At 45.6% G+C, this 23,269-nt stretch overlaps 1 protein-coding gene across 2 annotated transcripts in view; it reads right to left on the reverse strand.

Annotated features, from left to right (window-relative positions):
* The window catches only part of STAB2 (stabilin 2), a 168,317-nt gene that overhangs the window by 62,019 nt on the left and 83,029 nt on the right, over positions 1 to 23,269 (reverse strand). The window contains exons 25-35 of one of the 2 annotated variants that reach the window (XM_025926404.2): positions 22,214 to 22,372; positions 19,247 to 19,342; positions 17,200 to 17,295; positions 14,822 to 14,869; positions 13,240 to 13,376; positions 12,716 to 12,830; positions 10,274 to 10,351; positions 7,624 to 7,722; positions 7,428 to 7,535; positions 4,314 to 4,445; positions 353 to 481 (exon numbers count right to left, since the gene is read on the reverse strand). In XM_025926404.2, the coding sequence (XP_025782189.1) occupies positions 353 to 481; positions 4,314 to 4,445; positions 7,428 to 7,535; positions 7,624 to 7,722; positions 10,274 to 10,351; positions 12,716 to 12,830; positions 13,240 to 13,376; positions 14,822 to 14,869; positions 17,200 to 17,295; positions 19,247 to 19,342; positions 22,214 to 22,372 (1,197 nt within the window). The remainder of the gene's footprint in view (positions 1 to 352; positions 482 to 4,313; positions 4,446 to 7,427; positions 7,536 to 7,623; positions 7,723 to 10,273; positions 10,352 to 12,715; positions 12,831 to 13,239; positions 13,377 to 14,821; positions 14,870 to 17,199; positions 17,296 to 19,246; positions 19,343 to 22,213; positions 22,373 to 23,269) is intronic. The other variant, XM_086712504.1, reaches the window with a different exon arrangement.

Raw genomic sequence — 23,269 nt, forward strand, 5'->3', positions numbered from 1 at the left:
CCAATATCTGCCATAGGTGGACCATAGCCCCCCTCTGAGCCTGCGCTAGGCATGGCTTGTTTTCCCTTTGACGGAGACCATGGCTGGAGAATTCTGCTCAATGCAACCCCCCAGGCACGTTCCCAGGTACTCAAGGTACAATTTATTGCACCAGATTTTGAGTCCATTGGGGTAGGGATCATGTCTTATATACCTTTGTAGAGCCAAGCTGATTCTGCTTTTTTGTACATCAGAGATGCTCACTCAGTGTTTTTCAACTGAATTGAGATACCCTGATAGATGAAACTTATGCTTAAAAAATTTATAAAAAACTAAGCCAACAGTTGCATCATTGGCCTTGGATATAACTTACTTGTACAATCGTAGTGTCGTTGTTGTCACATCTATTCTTCTGAATTTCCAGAACTTTCCCCAAACCATGGATCACTCCCTTGTCAGTGGCTGCATTGGTGTAGTTTATTGGAGCCTCATTTACGTAGAGCTATAACCAAGAGGGTTAAATGTGAGTTTTAGTGTAGTGATTTCAAGGGAAATAGGGAAGATCGGGATTGGAGGCAACAATATCACAACAACCTAGGAGATATTCCAGTATTCACCTGGAAGCTAACACACTGTAGTGGAAAAGGCCCTCCTAAGGGAGGAGAGTCTAAGTAACAGTCTCGCACCTGGCACCAACTTGTTGTATGACGATGGGCCAATGGTTTTTCCTTTCTAAATCTCAACTTCCTCTTTTGTAAAAGGAAGAGGCTGTTCTAGAGAATCTCTAAGGTTTCACTCCACCTCTCACATTAGGTGGTTTATGACCATTTGAGGAATTCTGAATCATGATTGTTATGTTAGTTCCACTGGCAAAATGGCACCACGGACGTGCTCAGCTGTGCTGTGGACTGGTGGTCCTGGAGGTGTGAATGCCTTCCAAAACGAAGATGTGGAGAATGAGACTCACTGGCCTATTAGCACATCTCTATGGTTAATTGGCAAGCAACCCTCACAAAGGCCAAGTGACAGGAACTTAAGAAAAAAAAATAACTAGCATTTTTTTAGTGTTTTTGTTTGTGAGAAGAGTTCCACTAGATAGTATCATTTCCCAGTGTGTGGTGAATGCTCAGAGGTTCTTCATGAAAGGCTGCTAACTCCAATTCAACTTTGAGCTATAACTTGCTTTATTTTGATTTTTTTTTAAGGAGAGGATACCTTAATGATTGAGTAATACAAAACAAGGGAATTTACTAATTCGTTCATTAATGTAACTAATAAAACTGGAAACAAATGGTTCTTTAAAAAATTGGTCTCTGTGTGTGTGTGTGTGTGTGTGAGAGAGAGAGAGAGAGAGAGAGAGAGAGAGAGAGAGAGAGAGTTGGGAGAAGGGGAAATCTTCAGTGCACTAAGAAAAAGTTAAGTTTGTAACCAATAAGGGCTTCAAAATGATTAATAACATCCTCAGACTCCCCATAGCAGCAATATTAAAATGATTCTTCCAAGTGCTGAAACTTGAACTCCCATGGAATGTTGAAGTCCCTTATGTTTATTTGAAGTCAGGTGACTTTCCACTGGGTGTTGAGGTAAATCACGGCCGAGCTCCACAGGTGTTCTAGCGTCTGTGTAGATCTGTAAGACTAGCCGGGAACTTTACTGGTCGTGTCGAATGGTGGTTGCACCACAAACTTCCAGAATTCTGAGACACTGAACACTTTAAAAAATATCAAAATGGCAGAACTTCTGATGCTGTAATACTGTTGATTTGCATGAAGAAAGTCTGAATCATCTTCATGGTGAGATGTACTCAAGGAATTACAGGCTGCATTAAAATTTTTATTTGAGGGGCGCCTGGGTGGCTCAGTCGGTTAAGCGGCCAACTTCAGCTCAGGTCATGATCTCGCGGTCCGTGAGTTCGAGCCCCGCGTCGGGCTCTGTACTGACAGCTCAGAGCCTGGAGCCTGCTTCAGATTCTGTGTCTCCCTCTCTCTGACCCTCCCCTGTTCATGCTCTGTCTCTCCCTGTCTCAAAAATAAATAAACGTTAAAAAAAAATTAAAAAAAAAAATAAAAAATAAAATTTTTATTTGAACGCAACTTTACTCGATTAGAGAGATTTTTCCTACAACTCCGTTGTCCTAAGAGAAAGCAAATGAGTTATCAATAAAAGCAAAACCTTGACTGTAAGAGAACTATTTGTTTATTTTAGGATAAAGCCTCTATTGTAAGATTTCTCTAGATCAAAGAATTTCCGAGCAAATGGAAAATAATCGTGACAGAGTTGAAACTGCTCCAACTAAATGCATTAGAAAATTCGTCTTTCTGTGATGAAATAAGAAATGATACAGTTCGGTGTGCCTGGGTGGCTCAGTCGGTTAAGCGTCCGACTTCGGCTCAGGTCATGATCTCACCGTTCATGGGTTCGAATCCCATGTTGGGCTTTCTACTGTCCGCACAGAGCCCACTTTGGATCCTCTGTCCTTCTTTCTCTTTGCCCCTCCTCCACTTGCATACTCTCACAAACTCTCTCTCTCAAAAACAAATAAACCTTTAAAAAAATGATATGGATAAAAACAAAAAAATAAGTTATTTACCAATCAAAACTTGCTTAATGGGAAAAATAAGAAAATGTATCTAAAAGGATCTCTTCAAAGTTATTGTACAATAGGTGGGATTATTTACAGGAGTCAGAGGACAATATTTGGAGTTAGCTTATTCTGTAAGACTCAAGCTCTTTTTTTTTTTTTAACCCAAGCAGGTTAAAACAAAACGCACACAAAAATTAACTTGTGGTTCAATGACAATACCATTGAGAGCATTGCTTTTAAGATTGCACTTTTTTATTTTTATTTTTTAAAGTTTATTTATTTTTGAGAGGGAGAGAGAGAGAGAGGGAGAGTACAAGTAGGGGAGTGGCAGAGAGAGAGAGGGAGACACAGAATGCCAAGCAGGCTCCAGGCTCTGAGCTGTCAGCACAGAGCCTGATGCAGGGCTCGAACCCATGAACTGTTAGACCTGAACTCAAGTCAGATGTTTAACTGACTGAACCACCCAGGTGCCCCAGGATTGCACTTTTTGAAAGGCTCCAATAATGTTATTGTTCAAAAATGTCTGTGATTAAACTTTCCTTTTCACAGAACACCTAGGTTATCTTAAACAATAATTTGTTTTTATTAGTTTTCCTTAGGAGAATTTATACTAGAATCACCCTGTGAGTTTCTTGCTGAATTTTCATAAACTGATCTTCCTTGATGTTTGAAATATTTAAATAGAATTACACTTGAAGCACTTTATTTTTATTTTATTTTTTTTAAATTAAAAATTTTTTTAATGTTTATTTTTGAGAGAAAGAGACAGAGAGAGAGAGAGAGAGAGAGCAGGGGAGGGGCAGAGAGAGAGAGAGAGGGAGACAAAGAATCTGAAGCAGGTTCCAGGCTCCGAGCTGTCAGCACAGAGCCCAATGCGGGGCTCGAACTCACAAACTGTGAGATCTTGACCTGAGCCACAGTTGGACATTTAACCAACTGAGCCACTCAGGAGCCCCTACACTTGAAATACTTCAAATGTTTAGTCTCATCAATTCTTTCTCATGAATCCTGAAGACTTTGAAATAATTAGGGGTTGTGTGAGGTAAATACTGAGCATCCGTGTGGGGGCAGTCGGTCCCAGGACCGTGGTCTGTGCGATCAAGCAATCATGACGTTACTCATTTGGCTGCTGGACCCCACGTGTCACTTGGCCCCCTCAGCCAGTGCCATGTCCTGGGAGTTGGGGTTTGCTGCCATGTCCACTGTTATCTTAGAGAGTGCTCAGGGACTGTCTGTTGGGTTTGTTAGGAATCACTGTCAAAGGGAACCTGTGACTGCTGGAATTCAAATACCGTGATTAGTGAAGCTGCACTGATTGTCCCGAGGCTGGTAACAGGGAGTGTGTTGAAGCTTGACAGTCTGTTTTCTCTTTACGGTGGAACATAGGCAACTGTCCTTTGTGGATAAGGTGGAGGAAGCACTGGTGAGATTTGTTTCAACATGGAAGTGATGATGGTGGATTGGTGCTAAGACCCTCATTCCTGTCATTCTTGTTGTTTTGGTTTTGTTTTTTGGTTTATATATTTATTTTGAGAGAGATAGAGACAGCGGGAGCAGGGGAGGGGCAGAGAGAGAGGGAGAGAGAGAGAATCCCAAGCAGGCTCCATGCTGCCAGGGCAGAGCCCGAGGCAGGGCTCGAACCCACGAAACCCATGAGATCATGACCTGAGCCGAAACCAAGAGTCGGACGCTTAAGTGACTGGGCTGCCCAGGCACCCCTCCTTCCTGGGTGATAAGTAAAGGATCGCACCTGGTCGTCACGGAGGAAGAAGCCGATGAAGTAGGAAAAGCCCAGCATGGTCTCCCGGTGCATGCCGTTGTGCAGGTTGTTCTTCAGGAGTTTCTCCTCCAAGACCACGTGATACCTGAGCACGTCCTCCTCCTGGGCAACACACAGAACTGAGAGTCAACCCATAGGTCAGCCTGTCCCAGTCACTTGCCAGGCACTGTGGGGATCACAAGAGCAACAGCTTGTCGAACTGCAAGTTTTTGCCAAGAGATCATGAAGCGATAGATGTTAAATACTAAATCTGAGACGCAATACCTCGGACTTGGCCGGTCTTCCATGTGGGATGGTCAGGAACTCCTGACGTGACCCTAAAACCCAGACTGAGATGATTTCTTTGAAGAGACGTGCTGTGAAGAGAGGGTCCCCACACCCCAGCCTGCCTTTCGCCTCAGGGGCTACAAGAGGAGATTCAATGGGATGTTTTGAAGAACATGATCTGTGTGCCCTGCAGATAGGGTGACCTGTGGGACCAGGTTATACTCAGAGCTGAGCAATCTCATGCCATAGCTGGCTGGCAGGGTGGAGGGGGGAGGAGGGTGGACAGGCCAGCACTCCCAGCGCTGGCCTGGGACGAGAGAGGATGTGTGTCCTGTGGACCAGATGTGTGGTTCTCTGAGAGAACTGGGGCCTTAGGTCCTATCTTAGATGGGTGCTCACTGGGGCAGACAGGCTCCCCCTGGGGAAAAGCCGGAGGCGGGTTCTGGATGCTTAGGGTCCAAGGAGGAGATAAATAACTACAGCAGTAGGATGCATGCACACAGGTCAGGGGACAGCAGTCAGAGACCACTGGTGATGGGTGGGGTCTCCGAAGGACCCACCAAAGTGGGGAGAGGGTAGGAAGAGGGAGGGGGAGAGAGAGCACGCTTTGAAACCCTGACCTGGCCCAGAAACAGCAATGGCATCTCAAGATGGTACCAGTTAGGTAAGACCCTTCCTACACTTTTCAGTTCTCCTCCTGGGAACCCCGAACCCACCCTCCACACTCTGCTTTTGTGATGCCGCAGCTGTGACCGCAGTCCACAGTTTTCCTTTGCCTGGGCTCCTGGTAGGTTCTGCCAGTAGAAAGTGCTAGAAGGAGACTGTGAGGCCTATTAGAACTGAAGGAGGGATAAGGGATTTCCTCCTTCTGTTTGCTTCCTGTTTCTATGGGCATCACCCAAGCCCCGCTCTGCACCCCGGAGGGGCAGCTGGATCTGGAGGGAAGGGCTTCTCAGCCCCTGCCAGGCAACACCCTCTGCTGGAGTCTGGGTCCTGGACCCCCAGGGACCCTCCTCCAGGGTCAGAGACGCCAGGTGAACATTGCCCCCTCCTCAGAGGTTGGAGTTACAGCTCCGAGAGGCTCTTCCTCTGCATTTCTCTAAATTTTAGTAATTCTAACCTCTTCCCTTTGCTCTTCCAGCCTTTTGGGTCTAGATGCTTCCTGCTACTGCTACCTCTGTGGCTTCTCTCTCCCTCCTTTTAACCTTTCAGTTATGTTTACACAGCTTTGTACCCGATCAACAATTCATGATATTAAACTCTCTTCGGTATGGCTTCTGTCTCCTGATGGACCCTGGTTGATTCAAGAACAAGCCCCCTCCTCCAGTTTCTCACCTAGACAAAGCCCCAGCAGGGCACAGTGAGAGATGTGATTTGAAATCCAGTTTGACATGTTGATTATTACTGGAATTTTTTTTAACTTAATTGAGACTGTGTTTGTGACTTCACATGGTCATAGGACTTTTGGGAAAAATGGAAAAGTTGTGGGATTGCCTGAAGTTTCATCCCAGGGGAGGAAAAGAATATTTTCCACTGGACACATTCAAAGGGACTGGGGCAGGGCAGAGGAGATCCCAGGATCCTGATCCCATCCCAGGTGTCCTGTTTTTTCAATATGCAAGTCACAAAAATCTAGGACAGTGTCCCTGACTTCATGGAGTTTATAATCTACTTGGAGAGTTAAGGTTCGCTCACTTGAAAGGTCAATTCACCCAGATAGTACTGCAGGGGTGTGCAAATGGTCTGAATTCAGAGGCAGGGGAGATTTTCTGAAGGCTCTGGTGGCCAGGGCCAGCTTCCCTGAGGCAGTCAGAGTGGACTTGAAGAATAGGTAGGGAGATTCAGGAGGTAGTGAAGGCAAAAGGGCAGTGTGTGTATGTGTGTGTGTGTGTGTGTGTGTGTGTGTGTGTGTGTGTGTGTGTGTATGCACACACGTGTGTGTGCACATGTGTGTCTGCATGTGTGGGTAGATATGAACAAAGGCACCAAACACATCTTGGCTTGTTTAGGGTCTCTGAGACCGTCCCTCCGTTTAGACCACGTGGTTTCTGCAGAGAATGGGTGGGCCCAAGGATGACACTAAGGGGCTTCACAGGTAAGTCTGCATTTCGTTAGTATCTGGGGCTCAGTCACCCTATTTGAAGATGTAAGGGAAAGAAAGCTGTGTGCTTGCTGTGCAAATACACCTTCAAACATGTCCTCTCATCATGGGGCAGGGGGCTGGGGGCACGGCAACCCCCGGCCCCTATGTGAAAATTCCGGAGCCACCACCGAATAGAGGATGAATGGTGGCCAGTTAACAGAGGCCTTAGATATCTGGGGAGGTAGTCTGAACTGAGATGGGGACGCATTCAAGGGTTTTGAGGCAGACAGTGTCATATTGGAGCTCTGCATTCTTTGACAAAATCCTTTGACAAATTTGGGCTGTGTAGCCCCAGATGTTAGAAACCAGGAAGGACAGAGGTGGGAGAAGACGATGAAGACAGAGACCACCCACTTTCTCTCTGTCCTTGCCGCAGACATCTCAGTGGCCCGGGGCCATAGAGGCAGGGCCGGGAAGGAGGGTGACTATGAGGATCCTTCCAGGCTCCTGGGACACCTGCGTCCTCGTGTCCAAGGGCCCCAGTGTGTGCTTCCATGGGTATGAATGAAACAAGAAAGCGGAGAAAGTCTCGGTGCGGGTTTACGTTAAGTGTCTGCACATGGACAAGGAAGTTTTGATTGAAAGAGTGACATTGTACATGACTGATGGATGGAAAGAGGTTGAGTTTGAATGTTCAGAAAATAATTTGCCTGGTTATCCTTCCCAATACCTACTAGAGTCGCAATCTTCTTCTCCCGGATGTAATTCTCAATGGCGTCGTTGTTTGGAGCAAACACTGTATAAGCATCAGCTGCCTCGATCGCACTCGCCAGATTATATTGCTGCAATGGAGGGAGACAAGAACGCATGAGGGATTCTCATTGCCAGGTAACCTGAGCAAGTGGGTCATGCAGAGAATGTGGTACCTACAATGATGTAGCCTCGGAAGATGGAATAGTTGGGCATCTGGTCCAGCCGCGTGAGCAGGTTTGGTAGGGAGCCAGTTAGACTTCTTCGAGGCACCAGAACCTGGGGAAGGAAGCCCCCAAACTCTGTTAGCATGTGTCAGCAGGGCTTGTTGCCCTCTGGTACGTAGGTTCATGTCACGTGACAATATGCAATGAAGAGTGCCTCTGTGCATTTAAAATTTTTTTTTTTAACGTTTATTTATTTTTGAGACAGAGAGAGACAGAGCATGAACAGGGGAGGGGCAGAGAGAGAGGGAGACACAGAATCTGAAACAGGCTCCAGGCTCTGAGCTGTCAGCACAGAGCCTGATGTGGGGCTCGAACTCACGGACCGTGAGATCATAACCTGAGCCGAAGTCGGACGCTTAACCGACCAAGCCACCCAGGCGCCCCTCTCTGCGCATTTTAAAAAGGGCACCATTTCCTCTGACACTTGGTGATACCAAATGGGTGCACAGCCTGGGGAGTGAAGTGGGCTGGGTTTTAGCCAGGTGCCTTTATACACGGCACAACTTGTACAAGTGTTCCTGGTGGCCCTGACGAAGGTCCAAGGGCGGGTATAGGAGGTCCTTAGGGGGCCAGCGCAACCCAGAGGCTAAGCAGAGACCTTGAGCCAGTTGACAGGTGTCCAGGAATCTTTTGCGGTCACATAACTTCTTCCTCAATCCAGTTATTTAACCATGAGGGGCCTTAGTTGTCTCAGTTTTTAAAAAGAGTGTTTTTTTATTTATTTATTTTGAGAGAGAGCAAGCACGAGCGAGGGAGGGACAGGGAGAGAGAGAGGGAGACAGAGAGAATCCCAAGCAGGCTCCGCACTGTTAGTGCCGAGCCCGACGCGGGGCTCGAACTCACGAACCGTGAGATCATGACCTGAGCTGAAATCAAGAATTGACGCTTAACTGACTGAGCCACCTGGGTGCCCCTTATCTGTCCTATTTGTGACGTGAGGACAGTCACGTCTATTTTCTTAGGGCCGGTGTAAAAATTAAATGAGAGAACGTGACGGGATATTTTGTACGGTGCCCTGTACCTGCTGGGCTGTCAACCACCCTAACTGTCACCGTGGACGAGGCTGGGTGCCACTGCAGCTGAGGGACACAGCGGTGCGGCCCACCCCCCGGGACCTGCCATCAGGTGGGAGGGCATCATGTGCCGGATGAACCATACACCCAGTTCATCCCATGGGAGGACAGAGGAAGGAGAAAAGCATAAAACCAGCATTTGTGGAGGGAAGGCCTGCTGGGCAGCAGGCATCGAGAGAGAGGGTGTTATTTAATTCTTACCAGAGGAGAAAAATGAGGCTCAGATTGGTTTTGTGGCTTGCCCAAGGTCACATAGCTAGCTACGGGCTGGTACCCAGATAGTACACGTCATCCTTGATGATATGGGCCGCAGGGATGAAGGAAGGCTTGAAAGAGGAGGTGAGACCTGAACTGGCCCCATGATAATACTCAGTTCAGGAGACAGACTGAGGTATCGCTGTACTAACAAGGTGTGTAAATGAGATGGGGTAATTTTATGTTTTCCAAAAAGGTTTTTAGTCCTTTGGAAAGCCAGGATTGGAGAAGAAAAATACCCTTGCTAAGTAATGTTCTTCATAAGCCCAGGGCGCCTGTGTGGCTCAGTCGGTTAAGCGTCTGATTCCTGATTTTGGCTCCGGTCGTGATCTTACGGTTCATGTGTTCAAGCCCTGCGTCAGGCTCTGCGCTGACAGTGAGGAGCCTGCTTGGGATTCTCTCTCTCTCTCTCTCTCTCTCGCTCTCCCTCCCTCCCCCCCTCCCTCCCTCCCCCACTCTAAGTAAATAGACATTAAAAAAAAAAGTCGTAAACCCAACATATTTCTGTGCAAGTGATGAATCAGTTGCTCAAAAATGTTTTTCTTAATGCCTGTCAGTAATACAAAGAAATTGCAAGGTTTTTACAAAATAACGCATCTAGGAGTCTTAAAATTGCCTCTCTTTTCTGAATAGAAATAGTTGAACTTTTCTGTAAATTAAAATCAAAAGTGAGTATATAAGTGCCAAGTGAGGATAATTTTAGTTAAAATGCTATTAGTTAATTGTCTTTTCCAATCTCCCACCTTTCAAAAGTTCCCAATGTACCCTCACTTCTCACCTTAATTTTCAATGAAAATCCTAATATAGTAACTGAAAATTACAGGATAGCTTAAACTCCCATTTCCCACTATGTTTTTTTTTTATCACATACCTTTGAGTACCGTTGAATTGTGTCTTAGAAGAAAATGAAAATTTCAAAATACCTTCTCTACCCTTTTCCAGTTTTTTCTAGGGCCTTCCTTCCCCCCATCTTTTTAGGGTGCAACAATGCAGAAAGGGGAGAGGAAAATTATACATAACCCCTTGCTTCTCCTCCAGTTCTTGATTAAGATATCCTCATAAGTAAGAAATATAATCTAGGTGACCATCCTTGATGTAGGGCCCATGGCAGAATATAGCCTGAATAAATAGGCTGAGTCTGACCGAATGAACAGAGCCTCTAAACAGTTTTAACACTAAAGTCATGGAGCACAACACAGGTTACTTTTACATTAAGGGTCGGCTGTCCCTGCAAAAGACACAGAACAGGATGTGTGAAACATTGCAAGTCTGTACCTTGTTGATGATGTGTATCACGCCATTTGTGGCTGCATTGTCGCTGTCAATGACAGATGCTCCTTCGATTGTGATATTCTGTAAATGCAAGCCACCATGGGAAGGTGAGTGTCCTTAGAGTCGTACATCCACGGACTGAAAGTGTTTCTGGGTTTTACACTTCTTGAGCAGTAGCAACTCTCACACTTTGGATTATGACCCAAAGCTAGAAATGTCCTTAATTGTGACACACTAGACATCACACACACACACACACACACACACACACACACACACACACACGCATGCACACAATCAAAATGAAGTGATACTTTCCTCTACTATTTGGGAGGTCCCAGAATACCAATTCTTGTCTTTTCTATTTCATTCAGAGAGTGCTGGTTGAGGCTCACCAAAGTGATCCTGCAGTTTGAAAAGCAGTGTAGACAGTGTTGTGTGGGTTGAATTGTGTCTCAATATTCATACGTTGGAGTCCTAACCCCTAGTACCTCAGAATGGGACCTATTTGGAAATAGGGTCTTTATAGAGGTAATCACATTAAAATGAGATCATTATGGTAGGTCTTAGTTCAATATGGCTGGTGTTCTTATAAGAAGAGGAAATTTGGACATAGCTGTACAGGGAGAACACTGTGTGAGCATGAAGAAGGCCATGTCCAAGCCAAGGAGAGAGGCTGGAAGAGCTCCTTCCACAGCCCTTGGGAACAAATCTTGCTCACACCTCGATCTTGGACTTCTGGCCTCCAGAACCTTGAGACAAAATTCTTTGTTGTTTGAGCCACTCGCTTTGTGGCGCGTGGTGAAAGCCGCCTTAGCAAACAAACTAATGGGGACAGTAACCGACTTTCCTGATCAGCATCCAGCTACTTTTCAAGAGCATTGATTACCCCACCTACCCACCAACCCAGTCACCAACTAACCATGACACAACTGGGACTCCATTCTCTCTACTTTCCTTTCTTCTTCTCCTCACCATTACCCTTTATTTAAAATCCCTTCTGGGACCCTAGGTGCAGAAGGGGACTCGTCTCACCCTGAGCAGCTCCCAAGTTACATCAGCAGAATCCCTGAAATAAGCATTCCTGGCCACCTTGCACATCTCTTTTGGTTAAAGGGAGACATTTATATCAGACATAGGAACTCATTAAAAATGTGTCTCTGGTGGTTAGTTCCTCCAGGTCAATGGTTCCAATTGATTTGTCTCAGAATGTATAGAACCTGCGATTAGCCTGCCCAGGATGGGTGTTCAATAAATGCTTGCTAAGAGAATCAGCGAAAACACTGAAGGAAGGGATGCCTGGGTGGCTCAGGTGGTTAAATGTCTGACTTGGGCTTGGGTCATGATCTCGTGGTTCATGGAGTTGAGCCCCACATCAGGCTCTGTGCTGACAGCTTGGAACCTGGAACCTGCTTCAGATTCTGTGTCTCCCTCTCTCTCTACCCCTCCCCGCTCGTGCTCTGTCTCTCTCTCTCTCAAAAATAAATAAACATAAAAAAAATTAAACACTTATGGAAAACAACACATTGATATATGTATGTAATGCACTGGAATTATTATAATATGTAAAGAATCCATGGGCTGTATGCAACTCTTTTTGGCTTTCTAAAAAGACTGATCTGATGAAGTACATACATTCTGGTGAGTCTAGGCATAGACCCTTTTCACAGTGCTCACGCCAATGAGTAGGAAGGTAAAAATGTTTCAGAGCAGTAATTCTAAGACATTTTTGACTGTGGCCCAGGGTCCACTGATGTGGCAGTTCCCACTTTCTAGCAGAATCATCATTTTCATCTTGTGCAGTTCACATAAAGAGCTATAAAACACTGCCCTATGCAGCAGGGCAGCCAGACTTCCTGATGAAGACGGAATCTAAGTCCTGACACACGGCAGTAAGGGCCAGAGGGCAAGCTCTATGGGGCTCTGGCACTGCCCTAACTCCACGTAGAAGGTACTCAACAGATATTTGTTGATCCACCCCGACGTAAAATACAATTTTAGCAATCTCTAACGTCTCTAGTAGGTTACCAGTAATCAGCTTTTAGTTAACCATATACGAATAACCAAAGTTGTGAAATTGCATAACATTTACCCAAGACAATGGAAAGATTTGCCTTTGTGGATCAGTTTGTGGTCTGTTGGAAGGAGCCACATGACCAACCAGTGGGTGGGGGGGGGGTGCACATTTTATAGGATCACTACTACAGAGTAATGTGTGTGTGCACACCTGTGTGTGTGTGTGTGTGTGTGTGTGTGTGTGTGTGTGTGTGTGTATGAATATATGTTGGCAGTTGTTGAAGCTAGGTGATGCCTACATGGAAGTTCTATTCTTGATCCATGTTTGCTCATGTTTGGACATTTCCACAACACAGAAATTGTTAAGAGGGCAGCATGAACACAGATGACACATCTCCACTAAACAGACAAATTACAACATTCTCTTACCCCATCTGCCTTTGCCAGGTGAAGGAAGTTGCCCTGCAAAGACGTTGCCAGCATGTCAGAAGGTGACAGAGCCCACAGATCTGCCACTCTGTATGTGCCTAGTAGCACATGGTATCTGAAACGACAGTCCGTAATGGCTACAGTGAAGGATCCATGCATGAGGCAGTATCATTGAGTAGTTAAGAAAATAGGTTCTGGAGTCAGAACCTCTTCCCCTGCAATTATCAGCCATGAAACCTTGGGTTAGTTACTTAATCACCCTTGCCTCAGTTTGCACATCTCTAAAATAGGTCTAATTTTAATGCCCATCTCATAGGGTTGCTGGGAGGATGAACTGAGTTACACCTAAGGCAGTTAGCACAGAGTTGGCTGTCAATAACGTTAACTGTTATCATTCTGGGGTAGGAGAGTTCTGGAACATTTGAGTTTCACGGATCTCAAGGACCACGTGACCTCCCTCCACTGAACTTCCGTCATACTGATGCTAATAAGATATCGTGAAGAATTAAATATATAATACCTACTTTATTAGGGCTGGAATATTGCTCTTGGACAACCAAAAGGCTTTTTCATCTTGGTCCATGTTCTCAATAGCTTGCGGGGAGGGCACGAGGACAGTGAGGTTTGAGGCGGCTGACAGCATGGCTTGTAGAGAAGCATTCTGAATCATAGGAGGGAAGGAAAGTAGGCCTGATTCACATTAGAGGACAGACAGGGCTGGCTGAATGCTTGGCAGAGATGAAAACTTCCCATGCGAAGTAATTTCAGGGATACTGGAAAGGTCTTAGGGACCCCTTTCCCAAATCCATCCCACCCACTGGCTGGTGCCCCCTATGCTCTTATGAGACGCATTCTTCTGATTTAAATTGTGAGTTTTGTCAAAAGGCACATTTTCCTGATCCTCCAGTCAGACTTTGAGTCATGATCAGTCATTTACCCTTTAGTCTAAACAAAGAATCAGAGCACCATCTTGCTGATCATGTGTGTGTGGGTGTGTGTGCACATGTATGTGCGGAGAACCTTGGGAACCCTTGGATGCCCTTGGAATGCCCTTGGAATAAGGATGGTGGGAAGGTTATGGGAAGCACTTCAGCATGGGGGACACACTGGAGGCCTGAAATCAAACTTAACCTACTTTTCGTTCTTCCCTAGAGCCAGTTCTAGGTAGAAGTGGTGCGCTTAGGTTTAACAGCTGCTCCCAGGAAAAACAAACAAAAAGCCTTCATTTGTAGTGTTCCCTGATTTCTGTGGTGTGTACCCTCCCGCCATGACTGATTTCAAGTATTGAAAGTAGGGTTGGGGAGGATGTGTTCTTGTGTATTCTGATGAGCTGGGTCCACTTCACCACTGGGCAAGCTTACGCATGTGGGGTTAGTCTACATGGAAATCATCATTGTACAATAGGATTCTCAGTCCCTGCCCTTCCATGTGGTGGGGGCAGAGAGGCCCTACACAGTAAGGGGCCATCCCAGAGTGGATTACCCATCTTGGCACGTGTCTTCTCAAAGGGAATAAAACACTGGTTGTGAAGGGACCTTGGTCCATCCATGCAAAGATGAGAGAGATTCAGACAACTGGTACAGCGGGGATTGGATTCTGCATTATAGAACTTTCCAGGGGAGAAGAAAAAGCTCCTCTAGGCATGTTGGTCTGACAGCTAAGTGCACATGGATCACCCCAGATTGTAACTATGAATACCAAATCCAACTCGGTGAATTGCAATAATGATATGCTGACTTTTCACAAAGACCTCTTGATGCGAGAAGCTATATGTATACATTTGAATTGGTTGAAAAGTTGACCCCTCCGGCTTAACCTAGACCAGAAGTTTTTAGCCCTGGTTGCGTGCTAGAATCACCCGGGAAGCTCTTACAATGCATGATGTCCAGGGTAAACCTCTGGCCAATCGAATCAGAGGGTGTGCAGGTGGGAGCCTCGGCATGGCTATTCAAAGTGATCCTAAAGTGCAGTCAGCGTGGAGAGCCACCGCTCTGGACGATTGCCTTCCCTCCTTCCTACCAGCTCCCCTCCTTTCGGTTTTCTGTTCCATGCATTCCAAATTTCTAAAATTATGTACATTTCCTACATTCCAACAAAGGTACTCACATTTATCCACTGGTTAAATATAGCTGCCGCAGAGAGAAATGACAACTCCTTATTCATGTTGTGCAAGCGAGGGAGGGAGAGATGAGAGAGAACACGAGAAAAGGAACAATGAATGAGAAGCATAACCACAGTGCGTGTCTGAGTAGCACGCACTTAGCCTTCCTATGGCTGGGCTCATTTGTGTTTCCAGCATGAATGGGAGCCCCAGCTGGTTGAATTTCCACGTTGCCAGAGCTGCGCATTTCTTTCACGCTTAGTGGCTCCATTATCCTCTATATTTGAGGCAAAGAAGGAATTCCAGAAACTTCAGACAGACAACCACCTGAAGTTCTTCCAAATTGGAATTGAGTTGTTCAGAACATGGCACCCAACCTCATGGATGGCCACAGGGCTCAATGGCAGCCCTCTTTCAGAGCCAACCTTGAGTAGTGGCTTGGGAGGCAGGGCCCAACCGCCCCGGTTTTTCACTCTGGTTTGGTCATTTCCTAATTGCTTAGGCAAGTTACTTAGTCTCTTTGGGCCTCAATTTTCTTGTCTATAAGATGGGGATAATAAAAGCTCCAACTGATAGGTTGATGTGAAATTTGGAGGACTTAAGGTTTTAAAGTGCTTAGAATAGAAGCTGTGATGCGGGCCATGCTCTGTCTTAGCCACTCCTACTTTGCATTTCTCTACCGTGGAATGTGTTAATGAACATGTATACTGAGCCGCTGTGGTGGGCACCAGGTTGGAGTGAAGGGAGGGTAAAAGACACAAAAAGGAAAAGATGACTTCTGCCCTCACACAACTTTTACTTGTTTGGGGGAAGTTAAGACTTTGAAGGCAGTGCCATTAGATCAGTGACATGTGCAGGTGTGGTAGGGGAAACTCTGGCCCTTGAGTTTAAAACGACCAGGTTCATTTCCTGAGTCTGCCCTTTACTACCAGTGCGATCTTGGGCAAGTCACTTAACCTCTCTGAGAACTCAGGTGTCTCGTCTGAAAAATGAATATGATGATGCCTTGCTGCTGGGGTGATGAATGCCACATGCATCCGTGTAGGGGACAGCATTTTAAAACTATTAAACACCATGAAAATGGCCACAATGGTTATCATATGCAAATATGCACAGAGGCAATAAATCTTAGCATTGTCTCCACTCCTTTTTGAAAGTAGCTGAGGTTATTAAATGAGTTAGTAAATACCTATCAGATAGCGAATTAGTAAACTGACAAGGGCAAGAGTTGAGATGCATGAGTGATCTCCTGAGGGGGCTGCTCCAAGGGAGAGGGGGTGCAGGTGGGACGTGAGTTGATGGCAGGAAGACGGGGAGAGGAGGCCAGGGTCTGTGGGAGAGGCGAGTGGAACAGGTAACCGGATGGCTGGGCTAAGTGAGTGGAGCCCGCGTAGAGATGCCCGGAGCGCCGGGCTGAGGGTTTGGACCTCATCTTGCTTTCTGTTGAGGAGAGGGCATTGTGAAAGCAGAGTGTTGGGGCTTAGGTTTTAGGACGCGAGGCTCATGGGCAGTGAGAAAATGTTGGGTCACCCCTCCATGATCTGGGTGTCAGGAGCTCCTGGCCCGACAGGGTGAGTAGAAGGAAGAGCGTAAAGTGAAGGGTGGGCAGGACCCTGAAGAGGCAGGAAGACCGAGGGCCAGATGGGCCATCAGCCCAGGGGAACGCAGGCTGGGGCAAGGCTTGGGTGGGAAGGGGGCGCAGCCCTGAGGACTATGGGCCGGGTGGTTTCAGCAGAGAGGAGGGGCAGGAAGCAAAGTGCAGCAAGTTGAACAAAATGAAGTGAGAACATTTATCGATTTATTTCTCATTCAACAACATTTGTAAACATTTGTAAACACTGGGAGCGAAGTAGGAGACAAGACAAAGATCTGCCCTCAAGCGTTCACAGTCCTGAGGTTGGGGAGACAGACCACGTCTGAGCGAGGACAATTCGGTGTGATGTGCACGGCCCTCTCTCTGAGTACTCGGCCCTGGTGGCTAAGTGCCTGAGCCCTGCGCTTACACAGCCTCGGGCTGGATCCCCCACTCTGCCGCTGAGGCCCGCGGGCAGGTTAGCTTAGATTGTCTTCTAGAGAGCTAGCAGGGTCGGTTAGCTGCTCATTAGGGAAGTTTGCGAACGGGAAGAGGTAGGACACCAAGAAAGGAAGTCCCCCTGCTTGGTGCATAGAAGGTACCAAACAAAAGCGAGCCCTCAGCAGCCTTTAGGCTTGTGACCCACAGAACACATGTGACATCTGCACGAAGCAGCTTGCTTCGTAGGGAATTTCCTGGAGCAAATGATTGGCAGAGCACTGTAAAGGCATCCTAGCGAAGAGTTTTGTTTAGTTTCTAAAAGACTTTTGTCTTTATTATTCTGCACAAGAGCTTGTCTTGCTCACTTACCACGGCTGCATTTCCATAGCACAGAAGGCCATCTCCGTCATAGCCCTCTTGGCAAACACAGCTCCAGACGCCAGAAGACGTAAACTGACAGGTTGCCTGACAAAAGGAAGAGAAAAGAAAGAATTGGCATTCCTCACAAAAGATTTGCCTCGAGTTACATCCGTGAGCCCTCTGGCTCCATCTAAGGTGGGAACGTGCAGCTCTGGGGTTGGAAGATGTTGGGAGTGACCCACAGACCCTGCCCTGTAGCAATGAAAGGTTCCTGTCTACACGATTGGTGCCTCGCTGCTGGGCTATGAATGTCACATGCATCCATATAGGGGACAGCATTTTAAAACTGTCAAACACCATGAAAATGGCAACAACAGTTATCACATGCAAATGTGCCCAGAGGCAATAAACGTTAATCACAATTACATTCTGTCCTTTCATCCCGCTCAGATTGAGCCTATGAAAGCACAGGACACCACGTGAATTTGAATTTCAGATCAACAAATACGTTTTAGTGTAAGTATGTCCCGTGTAATGTTTGGGGCACACTGGTGCTGAAGAAGGATTCACTGAAATTCAAACTTCGCCGGCTGTCCTGTACTGATTTTATCTGGAATCTCTATGTTTCTTCCTCCAGGCTTTGGAAGGAAGTGAAAGTAGCAATAACTTCCCATGTTTGGATTGTCAGGACTTGGTTGGGCTTAAAGGTAGCAAGAATGTTGGATCTCCTTCAGATTTATGAAGGGCTCACATGATTCTTGAGAAATAGATACTGTGGGGGCATCTCTCCCATCTTTCTTCTTTAACAACTACTCTGCCCCTACCCTGGCAACCATGTTCCCAATATGTCGCCACCCTCCCTGGCCATCATTGACTGGCTCATATGTGGACACGTGGACTCCTCTGGGTTGGTCAGATCCTTTCTTCTTTGGGAGTGGAGGGTGATGTTGATCTAAGAAAAGGGAGCTGTGTACCCCCAAGATGCAAAGAGAAACATTAAAAGTTGGGAGAGAGGGAGAGAGAGAGAGAGAGAGAGAGAAAGAAACAAAGAGAAAACAGATGCACAGAGAAAAGCAACGTGAGAGATCACACAGTCTCAGAGGATTAGAGGAAGAGGCTGCTTTGACCTTGCTGTCTTCAGGTTTTGATTCTGGGTCCTTGGGAAGTCTGCTTGTATTTCCTGCCATGGTGCTACCCTAGGGTACTCCCTGCAAATTCCTCTTTTGCGTAAGTTGATTTGTGTGGATTCTGCTCCTGGCCTTCAAAAGCACTGTGACCAAGGTGCAATCTTCATTGGTTCCGATGTCAGGTGCATAATGATGCTCTTCTGCAAGCCTGTTCTTCCATAATTTAGACACAAGACACACTCTACCCTTGAATGGGCATCGTCACCAATAATTTGTGGTAAACTCTGTTATGACATTCGAAATGGGAGTCCAGTTATCTTGTTGGTTCAGAATCGCTGGATTTAGCAGATAAAAAATTACCAAGCTGAAGATGAACTTTGGAGAGGGTATGAATAATTTTTGGTATAAATTTGTCCTACACAATCTTTGGAACATACTTGTGCTGCAGAATTTTTATTTATTTCAAATTCTGATTTCACTGGGGACCCTGTGTTACATGTTGGTCTTCCAACACTTGGGTTGGGGCGAAATTTGTAAGAACTACTCTCATTTTGCTTGGGGACTCTCTTCAGGGGGAGAAAAGATTTTGTTCATTAGTAGGTCCAAATAAGAAGTAATCTAGCTTTCTTTCTTTCTCAGGTAACTTATTTTCTTTTTAAACTTAAAAAAAAAATTTATTTATTTTTGAGAGAGAGAGAGAGAGAGAGGAACAGAGCGTGAGCAGGGGAAGGGCAGAGAGAGAGGGAGACACAGAATCCGAAGCAGGCTCCAGGCACCGAGCTGTTAGCGCAGAGCCCGACATGGGCTCAAGCCCACGAACTGCGAGATCATGACCTGAGCCAAAGTCAGATGCTTAACCGACTGAACCATCCAGGAGCCCCAGCTTTTTTTCTTGTTAAGGTAAGGCTAAAGAAAATGAAGTAACTCACCAGTGGATGACATTTCCCAGTTTGTTCCAAGCACGAAGTGATTTCTTCGCAATCAATCCCATTGCCTCGAAATCCTTCCTTGCATTCACACTCATTCTGTAATTCCAAGAACAAAGGGGAGATGTGAAAACAACTGCCTTTCATGCCTTGCCATCATGTGGCCTGAAAACTGAACCACGGAAATCGTAGCTGCTTGGCCCTCTGAGAAAACAGAATGAATGTCTTTCATTTGTTACACTTCCAATTCCAGAGCGGCTGGTCTGCACATTCTACGTTACATTTCCCAGTCTGATTGTTTCTTGCTACTTCCTTTTTAAATTCATCATCCCAGAAGGGCCATACGTGATATAAGACAGCCCATTAAGTTGTGGGAAGAAATGAATAGAATTTCTACTTATGAATTCTTATCTTTAACAATATAACTATTATTTGCTATGTGTGCACTATAAGGTAAATATGTGTAACTTAGATGCAAGTATATGTGGACAGTAGCGCCTAAATACGTCTTTACGTGATAGGGCAAGACTTTGTAAACGTGGGTGTTTAATCTCCTCCACTTAGTATTGGGGTAGCACCTTCTCGCACCCCTACCCTGACATATTAAGCCAAATATGGTTTGTCTTTTTATTTGTTTATTTATTTTAAAGTTTTAAAAATTTATTTTGAGAGAGAGAGAAAGAGAGAGAACCAATGGGGAAGGGGCAGAAAAGGGAGGGGTACAGAGGATCGGAAGCAGGCTCTGTGCTGACAGCAGAGAGCTGGACGCGGAGCTCAAACTCGCAAACTGTGAGATCATGACCTGAGCTGAGATCAAGAGTTGGACGCTTAACTGACTGAGTTACCCAGATGCCCCATGGTTTGTCTTTTAAAATAAATATTCATGGTAATTGGATTTGTGCCTACTTGGAATATCTGTTTTCAAGCCAACTAGTAACTACTGTGGGCATCCTAAATATGGTCTATTTTATTTCTTACATGGCAGTATAAAAAGACCTTTCTCTTCCTCCATTTCCCACATCAGGATGCCTTTAAAATTTGTCCACAGAAAGAAAGAGTAGAGAGGGGATAGATACTAATATGGGTGGAGCTGGGTATTCCTCACCATCCCCAATTCATACGTCAAAATCTTGACCCCAGTACCCCAGAATGTAACCTTACTTGGAAATAGGATTGTTATTATACAGTTAGTTAAGATGAGGTCACACTGGATGTGGGTAGGTCCTAATCCAATTAGACTGGTGTCCTCATAAAAAGGTGGGATTTGGACACAGACAGGCACACAGGGAGAACGCATGTGAAGACGAAGGCAGAGGTCAGGATGATGCACATATAAGCCAAGGAATGCAAAGATGGCCAGCAAACTAGCCAGAGCTAGGAGAGACGCACAGAACAGGTTCTTCTTCACAGACCTTTGAAGGAACCAAACCTGCCTGCCCACAGCTTGACCTTGGACCTCTAGTCTCCAGAACTGTGAGACAGTACCTTTTTGTTGTTCTATGCCACCACCTAGAGATACTTTGTCACGGCATCCTTAGCAAACTGATAAAGATACCAAGACATTTTTTTTTTCTTTCTCAGATGCAATCTGGCAATTCAGGTGAGTCAAAATGAATGCAATATATTGCCAAATGCTTGGTGAGATGTAAGACAGCGGCGAGCTCTTCCAAGGAATAGGACTTTCCATGGCTATAATCACAGTACAGTCATCACCTCTCCAGAGCTGACTGGTCCTAAGCAGTAGCTTTCTCTGCTTCAGTTTCCCTTACATGAGGTTAAGTGAGAGTGATTGACGGATTGTAGAGTTCTACTGAAACTTGTATGGTCAGGTGGTGACTAGGAGTGGGGCTCTGGAGTCTGGGTGTGAATCTCGCACCATGATTTATTTTCTATGTCATGTGAGCAAATTATTTAGCATCTCTGTGCCTCAATTTCCTCTTTTGTAAGATGGAATAACGCCGGTACCTATGTTACAACAAAAGCAAAAATATGCAAGTGGGACTACATCAAACTAAAAAGCTTCTGCATAGCAAAGGAGCCCATCAATAAAATGAAATCACAATCTACTAAATGGGAAAAGGTATTTGCAAATTATGTATCTAATAAGTGGTTAATATCCAAAATATACCAAGAACTCATACAATGCAGTAACAAAACAGTAAACAATTCTATTTAAAAATGGGCAGAAGAGCTGGATAGACATTTTTCCAAAGAAGATACTCAGATGGCCAACAGGCACACGAAAAGATGCCCAATATCACTAGTCATCAGGGAAATGCAAATCAAAACCACAATGAGATGTCACCTCACACCCGTTAGAAGGCCTATCACCAAAGAGACAAGAGATAACAAGTGTTGGCGAGGATGTGGAGAAAGGGGAACCCATGCACTCTTGGTGGGAATGTAAACTGGTGCAGCCACTATGGAAAACAGTATGGTGGTTCCTCAAAATACGAACACTAGAGCTACTATACCTTCAAGCAATTTCATTTCTGAATATTTATCCAAATTTGAAAAGATATCTGCAGTCTCATGTTCATGGCAGCATTATTTATAAAAGCCAAGATATGGAAGCAACTCAAATATCCATTGATAAATGGAAAAAGAAGATGTGAGATCTATATCTATATCTATATCTATATCTATATCTATATATAAATATTACTCAGCCATAAAAAAGAATGAGATCTTGCCATTTACAGCAACATAGATGGACCTCAAGGGCATTGTGCTAAGTGAAGTAAATCAGACAGAGAAAGACAAATACCATATGATCTCACTTGTACAGAATCTTAAAAAAAAAAAAAAAGTACCCACGTCATAGGTTTGTTGTGACCATTAACCCATTCTCCCCTACTACAAAGGATTAGAAAGCTGCAGTAAGTTCCAGCCAAAGTGCTTCTGTGTCTAGCGGGGAGAAGTCACTGCAGGAGTCCTGTTCCTCTAGGCTCTCTAGTACGTGGCACCTACCTGCCCGGGGCCCACATACAAACAGGTTGCATTGACGTGGCAGCCACTGGTGCCGGGCAACAGGCAGTTGTTGATCTCCGAGCAGTCTCTGCCGTCGCCGGTCCATCCCTGCTGGCACACGCATGTGTGGGTCCCCGGGCCGGTTTTGATGCATTCTGCCTGCAGGAGGAAAAGAAGCAAAATCTCTGAAACCTCAGAGCCACATGATCCCAAAAGCCAAAAAAGGAGGTACATTCTAGAAATGCATGTTTGCATGGAGTGCAATAGAAACAATTATTTCTGTATGCACTGTATCCTATATGCACATTTGCACTGAGATCCACAGAAAAGGTGAGATGATTTAAGGAACAGAATTGCTTGTTGTTGGCCAGCCAATGACCATCACCATGAACATCGCTGTCATTTATTGAGCCAGGACTGTTGTTAGTGTTTGGCTGGTATAAGCCATCATCTTGAGGAAGGTACCGTTATTGTCTCTGTGTTACAGGTAAGGAAAGTAGGCTTAGAGGAGGTAAGTAACTTGCCTCTGGTCACACAGCTACAAAACTTCACAAACCCAGGTCTCTATAATGCTGAAGACCAAGCTCCTAACCATGGTACCAAGTCCAGACCTGTCGGGATGACCACCTTAGGAGGCTGAAAGGCAGCACGGAGAGGAGAAAGGTGCTAGGTATGTTGTTGAGTGGGCGGGACTAGCCCAAGGGGCATCTGGTGGGGGTGGGGCAAGGCATTAACATTGAATTTCACCCTCAGAGCCAAGAGAAGTTACTGAAGGGGTTTCAGCATGGGAGAAACGCGATCTGATCCACCTCAAGTCACTGTGGCTGTGGGTGGGCCATGAATACTTGGTGGGTGGGCCAGAGAGGTTCTAAACTGTGGATAAGGAATGGAGGTGACTCCGGCCTGGTGGTGGTAATCAAAAGGTGTTCTGAAGGCAGCGGTGGGCTTGGGCTATACCTCTGGGCTATATCCAATAATAGAATTTAGTTTCTATTATTGTCCCCAAACCTCAGTTTCTTCATCAGTATAATGGGGATAAGAACATCTGCCCCGTTG

This window comes from Puma concolor, chromosome B4 (assembly GCF_028749965.1).
Source record: "Puma concolor isolate L17-30 chromosome B4, mPumCon1.1.hap2, whole genome shotgun sequence".
Lineage (NCBI taxonomy): Eukaryota > Metazoa > Chordata > Mammalia > Carnivora > Felidae > Puma > Puma concolor.